General features: G+C 46.7%; 1 protein-coding gene and 13 non-coding genes across 15 annotated transcripts in view; 1 reads left to right on the forward strand and 13 right to left on the reverse strand.

Annotated features, from left to right (window-relative positions):
- The window catches only part of appl2 (adaptor protein, phosphotyrosine interaction, PH domain and leucine zipper containing 2), a 29,678-nt gene that overhangs the window by 3,083 nt on the left and 20,595 nt on the right, over positions 1-6,000 (forward strand). For both annotated transcript variants that reach the window (XM_086109860.1, XM_086109859.1), the window contains 9 exons: positions 385-483; positions 637-696; positions 822-893; positions 1,498-1,585; positions 2,652-2,693; positions 2,788-2,846; positions 2,944-3,090; positions 3,228-3,310; positions 3,386-3,538. In XM_086109860.1, coding sequence (XP_085965986.1) covers positions 385-483; positions 637-696; positions 822-893; positions 1,498-1,585; positions 2,652-2,693; positions 2,788-2,846; positions 2,944-3,090; positions 3,228-3,310; positions 3,386-3,538 — 803 coding nt within the window. The remainder of the gene's footprint in view (positions 1-384; positions 484-636; positions 697-821; positions 894-1,497; positions 1,586-2,651; positions 2,694-2,787; positions 2,847-2,943; positions 3,091-3,227; positions 3,311-3,385; positions 3,539-6,000) is intronic.
- trnan-guu (transfer RNA asparagine (anticodon GUU)) lies at positions 3,627-3,700 on the reverse strand. The gene has a single exon. It is a non-coding gene; the product is annotated as a tRNA-Asn (tRNA).
- Positions 3,778-3,851, reverse strand: trnan-guu (transfer RNA asparagine (anticodon GUU)). Its single transcript has one exon. It is a non-coding gene; the product is annotated as a tRNA-Asn (tRNA).
- On the reverse strand, positions 3,932-4,005 carry trnan-guu (transfer RNA asparagine (anticodon GUU)). Its single transcript has one exon. It is a non-coding gene; the product is annotated as a tRNA-Asn (tRNA).
- Positions 4,086-4,159, reverse strand: trnan-guu (transfer RNA asparagine (anticodon GUU)). Its single transcript has one exon. It is a non-coding gene; the product is annotated as a tRNA-Asn (tRNA).
- On the reverse strand, positions 4,240-4,315 carry trnan-guu (transfer RNA asparagine (anticodon GUU)). The gene has a single exon. It is a non-coding gene; the product is annotated as a tRNA-Asn (tRNA).
- trnan-guu (transfer RNA asparagine (anticodon GUU)) lies at positions 4,396-4,469 on the reverse strand. The gene has a single exon. It is a non-coding gene; the product is annotated as a tRNA-Asn (tRNA).
- Positions 4,549-4,622, reverse strand: trnan-guu (transfer RNA asparagine (anticodon GUU)). The gene has a single exon. It is a non-coding gene; the product is annotated as a tRNA-Asn (tRNA).
- Positions 4,703-4,776, reverse strand: trnan-guu (transfer RNA asparagine (anticodon GUU)). Its single transcript has one exon. It is a non-coding gene; the product is annotated as a tRNA-Asn (tRNA).
- On the reverse strand, positions 4,854-4,927 carry trnan-guu (transfer RNA asparagine (anticodon GUU)). Its single transcript has one exon. It is a non-coding gene; the product is annotated as a tRNA-Asn (tRNA).
- Positions 5,008-5,081, reverse strand: trnan-guu (transfer RNA asparagine (anticodon GUU)). Its single transcript has one exon. It is a non-coding gene; the product is annotated as a tRNA-Asn (tRNA).
- On the reverse strand, positions 5,540-5,613 carry trnan-guu (transfer RNA asparagine (anticodon GUU)). The gene has a single exon. It is a non-coding gene; the product is annotated as a tRNA-Asn (tRNA).
- On the reverse strand, positions 5,694-5,767 carry trnan-guu (transfer RNA asparagine (anticodon GUU)). Its single transcript has one exon. It is a non-coding gene; the product is annotated as a tRNA-Asn (tRNA).
- Positions 5,848-5,923, reverse strand: trnan-guu (transfer RNA asparagine (anticodon GUU)). The gene has a single exon. It is a non-coding gene; the product is annotated as a tRNA-Asn (tRNA).

Below are 6,000 nucleotides of genomic sequence, written 5' to 3' on the forward strand. Positions count from 1 at the left end.
TCACCCATGGGTGTGTTTGTCTTCGTTATGTTGCCTGGTCATACCCGTTTAAGTCCAGTGACAGTCTGTCGGTTTTTCATTGAGCGCCTGCAGGAAAGTCACCATTCTGGGGTATGACAGCCCCCTGTCACATTGCATTTGCCCTCTCACTTTTCCAAAACCGTTCTGTCCATCCTTCCATTATCTGTAGCACTTGTCCTCATCCTTGATCCTGATTAGGACAGGTGCTGCGTGAAATGACTGATTCTAATTGTGGTTGTCGTTTGCAGTGTTGTCCTGAGTACTGGTTCTAAATTTGGGATTACATTACGTACGCTAACGGGAGGGTAACTTGAAAGTATCCCCCCCCCCCCCCCTCCCGCCGCCCCCACTTCCCCACCATAGACTCGTTCCTTGCTCAGCGTTTTTGAGGAGGATGCAGCGAACCTCACGGACTACACCAACCAGCTGCTCCAGTCTATGCAACGCGTCTTTGGCGCTCAGGTATCGACGTTCCCTCACATTCGATGCACCCAATCTTGTCAGATCCAATGTAAGAACTGGATCGAGAATTCTGCCAAACAACGCTTTACATTGGTTATCTTTGAAAGGCAATTGTAAGAAAACATATCGTTTTGTCTTTGTCTTCTTAAAAAGAGTGAAATGGGTTTGGCCACGGAGCAGCTTTCACGGCAACTTCTTGATTACGAAAAGAAAGTAAGTACACCAGAGTGGACGCTGAATCCAGCGGTTGAATTGAATGCTATAAATGCAGATGTATCAAACTGTAAATTATACCACTTCTGTTCATTCTTTATTATTATTTTCCTTCCCCCTTTTAGAATTTTGCCCTTGGCAAAGGTGATGAAGAAGTCGTCTCCACGCTGCAGAACTTTGCCAAAACGGTGGAGGAGGTGAGACCAGAGTAAAAAAAAATATTTAACATGATTATTATCAGTTCAACTTTTAATTACTGTATGTTACTTAAATCAAAGGAAAAACATTATGGGTGAATCAGGCACAGCGCTTAACGAGTTCACGTCTGAGTCCCGATCGAGATGGCCATCAAAACTAACTCTCCTCTAGTTTTCTTTCTGTCTCCGGAACAGCCATTTAGGCAGCAGACTAGATGGGTCTGTGTTGATGTGTTCTTATAAGCGATAAACACGCACATATAGAACATGCAAACACATCACGCACAGGGTCATTTCCAAGCAGGAATTAGCGCCGGCGGTGTGGCTAATCTGGTGAACTTTAGCCCTTGATCCTTCGATAGGAGTGCCTGCTTTGAGATAAGCGCAGATGATTAATGGCAGCGCAAAAATGATCGTTGTGCTCTATGCAGTGTGGTCAACGTCTGGCAAGTTGTTGTGATGCCAAATTTTCCCCCGTAAGCAATTAATGCGGAATGGACTCCCTCAAGATGTTTGGCCTCGATGTGTCTTGTCGCGTTTACCCGTGCGCGTGCATTCATGTCCTTCACATATTTTTCTGCACAATGTGTTCGGTGTCATCCAGCTGAACTCGCTGCACTTGGAGCTCGCCAACCAGATGGCGGACACCATGGTCTTCCCTTTGATCCAGTTCAGAGAAAAAGACCTTACGGGTAGAGACACACACACACACACACACACACGCACACACACACACTCATAAATGCTAGTTTTTATGAAACACCACATGGACAAATTCTTGGGACACAGCTGTCAATCATTTCATCTTATTTTTCATCCGAGCAAGACATTTTGGAGAATTACGGAGCAAATTCCCCACAGACTCACTCCCAAATGCAGAAACCTACCCATCTGTTCCTCCTTTTTTCACTCCCGAAGGAAATTATCAGCTCTCCAATGCTTTTGTCCGTGTCGTGTGTTTACCATTTTGCACAAACCAAATCCCAATGAAGTTTGGACGTTGAGTTTAACATGAATAAAAACAATACAATAATTTGCAAATCAACTTCACGTGTATTTAATTGAATACACTACAAAGACACTATTGTTTTCAGCAAATAATCATTGACTTAGAATTTTATAGTTTTATGGTTCATAATATCATAACAAAGGTTCAGAGAATCCGGAGAAGTCACTGCATGTAAGCGGCAAGGCCGAATACCAACATTTAACAGCCGTGACCTTTGATCCCTCACTGCAGCACTGCGTCAAAAACCAACATCAATGTGCAGAGGACATCATCACATGGGCTCAAAAACACTTCAGAAAACCAATGTCAGGAAATACAGTCTGGCACTACATCCATAAGTGCAACTTAAAACTCGACTAAGCAAAAGCCATTTATCAACAACATTCGGAAGCATGCAAACTCCACAACGGGAGGCCGGAGCTGGAATTGAACCCAGAACCTCTGCACTCTGAGGTCGACGCGCTAACCGCTGGACCACTGGGCTGCCGGAATGTTGAGCAGCTGAAGCTTATTTGCTAAAAAGAATTTGAAACTTAAGTATTAAATCGAGTTTGAATATGATTTGCAAATCGTTGTTTTTTATTTATGCGAACACAACACCCCAACTTCAATGGAATCAGGGGCTTTGAATAAACCGCTTGTCCATGAACGAATCACATTAAAGTAACAGTCGGTTTCACTACCTTCAGTATTGCTTCCGACCATGTGCACATAGTGAGGTGACTTTGGGCCGTTTCTTTATTTTGCAGAGATAAGCACGCTGAAGGAAATATATGGCATCGCCACCGATGGCAAGTCCACAAATCCCATCCAAAAATGAGGACCTGCTCGTTCATCTCCCATCTACGCTTCTTTGATATCGACCTGTATCTTCTTCTCACGCAGAGCACGAGGCAGCCATGGTCAAGTACAGCCGCTTACCCAAAAAGAGGGAGAATGAAAAGGTAATTTTTTTCCCCCTCCCATGAGTCATCTCTCATGGACCTGCAGTGCTCTCATTTGCAAGCCAAATAAAGGCAATAAATCCCTCCGGGTGAACAGCTGAAGGCCGACTTGGTGAAAGAGGTGGCGTACACTCGCAGGAAGCAGCACCAGGCCTCGCTGCAGTATTACTGCGCCCTCAATGCCCTGCAGTACCGCAAGAGGGTGGCCATGTTGGAACCCATGCTAGGCTACACGCAAGCACAGGTACCAAAACATGGATGACGTGTCATCGTTTCTCTGCGCGTTGTCCTGACCTCCCGTTTTGTTGCTAGCGTAGCACCGGAAACAATGTATTGAGTACAACGTGAAGAAAATGAATCTGTTTCTCTGTCCTTTCCTAGGTCCTTTTTTTCAAGAAAGGCCTTGAGTTGGTGTCAAAGAAGTTGGACAACTTTCTCTCCTCTGTGTCTAACATGACGCAAAAGTAGAGACGCATCATCATCATCGTCCCTCAAGTTGCCGATTTGAGTTGGACTCTGAAACGTGTGTTTCTGCTTAGCGTCCAGGTTCAAATGGATGCGGAAGCCGAGGCCATGCGCATGTCGCAGAAGGAACTCCTGTCCGTGGATGACTCGGTCTACATGCTGGACAAGGACGCCGAGCCCATCAATCGCGCGCTGATCCAGAAGGCCGGCTTCCTCAACATCAGGAAGTATGAATGCATTCGGCAGCTGTCCGCATGAGTGTATGCTTCCTGCCTATCCTATGTATCCTGCCTAAAAACAAGAGCAAAAGTAAAGCGTCCCTGGGTGGGCTCGAACCACCAACCTTTCGGTTAACAGCCGAACGCGCTGACCGATTGCGCCACAGAGACACTTGCTCTGTAGACATGTTTCATTTTCGATTTTTAACGTGCAAGACAATCCTGCCTAAAAACGAGCAAAAGTAAAGCGTCCCTGGGTGGGCTCGAACCACCAACCTTTCGGTTAACAGCCGAACGCGCTAACCGATTGCGCCACAGAGACACTTGCTCTTCAGACATATATTCAGTTTTGATTTTTAACGTGCAAGACAATCCTGCCTAAAAACAAGAGCAAAAGTAAAGCGTCCCTGGGTGGGCTCGAACCACCAACCTTTCAGTTAACAGCCGAACGCGCTGACCGATTGCGCCACAGAGACACTTGCTCTTCAGACATATATTCAGTTTTGATTTTTAACGTGCAAGCCAATCCTGCCTAAAAACAAGAGAAAAAGTAAAGCGTCGCTGGGTGGGCTCGAACCACCAACCTTTCGGTTAACAGCCGAACGCGCTAACCGATTGCGCCACAGAGACACTTGATTTTCAGACATATATTCAGTTTTGATTTTCAACGTGCAAGACAATCCTGCCTAAAAACAAAAGCAAAAGTAAAGTATCCCTGGGGGGGGGCTCGAACCACCAACCTTTCGGTTAACAGCCGAACGCGCTAACCGACTGCGCCACAGAGACACTTGCTCTTCAGACATATATTCAGTTTTAATTTTTAACGTGCAAGACAATCATGCCTAAAAACAAGAGAAAAAGTAAAGCGTCCCTGGGTGGGCTCGAACCACCAACCTTTCGGTTAACAGCCGAACGCGCTGACCAATTGCGCCACAGAGACACTTGCTCTGCACACATGTTTCATTTTCGATTTTTAACGTGCAAGACAATCCTGCCTAAAAACGAGAGCAAAAGTAAAGCGTCCCTGGGTGGGTTGGAACCACCAACCTTTCGGTTAACAGCCAAACGCGCTAACCGATTGCGCCACAGAGACACTTGCTCCTCAGACATGTATTCAGTTTTGATTTTTAACGTGCAAGACAATCCTGCCTATAAAAAAGAGCAAAACTAAAGCGTCCCTGGGTGGGCTCGAACCACCAACCTTTCGGTTAACAGCCGAACGCGCTGACCGATTGCGCCACAGAGACACTTGCTCTGCATACATGTTTCATTTTCAATTTTTAACGTGCAAGACAATCCTGCCTAAAAACGGGCAAAAGTAAAGCGTCCCTGGGTGGGCTCGAACCACCAACCTTTCGGTTAACAGCCGAACGCGCTAAACGATTGCGCCACAGAGACACTTGCTCTTCAGACATATATTCAGTTTTGATTTTCAACGTGCAAGACAATCCCGCCTAAAAACAAAAGCAAAAGTAAAGCGTCCCTGGGTGGGCTCGAACCACCAACCTTTCGGTTAACAGCCGAACACGCTGACTGATTGCGCCACAGAGACACTTGCCCCGCAGACATATATTCAGTTTTGATTTTTAACGTGGGCGGCCTGGTGGTCCAGTGGTTAGCACGGCGGCTTCACAGTGCAGAGGTAACGGGTTCGATTCCAGCTCCGGCCTCCCTGTGTGGAGTTTGCATGTTCTCCCCGGGCCTGCGTGGGTTTTCTCCGGGTGCTCCGGTTTCCTCCCACATTCCAAAAACATGCATGTCAGGCTGATTGGACGCTCTAAATTGTCCCTAGGTGTGAGTGTGGGCGTGGATGGTTGTTCGTCTCTGTGTGCCCTGCGATTGGCTGGAAACTGATTCAGGGTGTCCCCCGCCTACTGCCCGGAGATGGCTGGGATAGGCTCCAGCACCCCCCGCGACCCTAGTGAGGATCAAGCAGTTCGGATAATGGATGGATGGATGGATTTTTAACGTGCAAGACAATCCTGCCTAAAAACAAGAGAAAAAGTAAAGCGTCGCTGGGTGGGCTCGAACCACCAACCTTTCGGTTAACAGCCGAACGCGCTAACCGATTGCGCCACAGAGACACTTGCTCTTCAGACATATATTCAGTTTTAATTTTTAACGTGCAAGACAATCCTGCCTAAAAACAAAAGCAAAAGTAAAGCGTCCCTGGGTGGGCTCGAACCACCAACCTTTCGGTTAACAGCCGAACGCGCTAACCGATTGCGCCACAGAGACACTTGCTCTTCAGACATATATTCAGTTTTGATTTTTAACGTGCAAGACAATCCTGCCTAAAAACAAGAGAAAAACTAAAGCGTCCCTGGGTGGGCTCGAACCACCAACCTTTCGGTTAACAGCCGAACGCGCTAACCGATTGCGCCACAGAGAGACTTGCTCTTCAGACATATATTCAGTTTTGATTTTTAACGTGCAAGACAATCCTGCCTATAAAAAAGAGCAAAACTAAA

Source organism: Hippocampus guttulatus, chromosome 4 (genome assembly GCF_054856545.1).
Source record: "Hippocampus guttulatus isolate MCC_2025c chromosome 4, RoL_Hgut_1.0, whole genome shotgun sequence".
NCBI lineage: Eukaryota > Metazoa > Chordata > Actinopteri > Syngnathiformes > Syngnathidae > Hippocampus > Hippocampus guttulatus.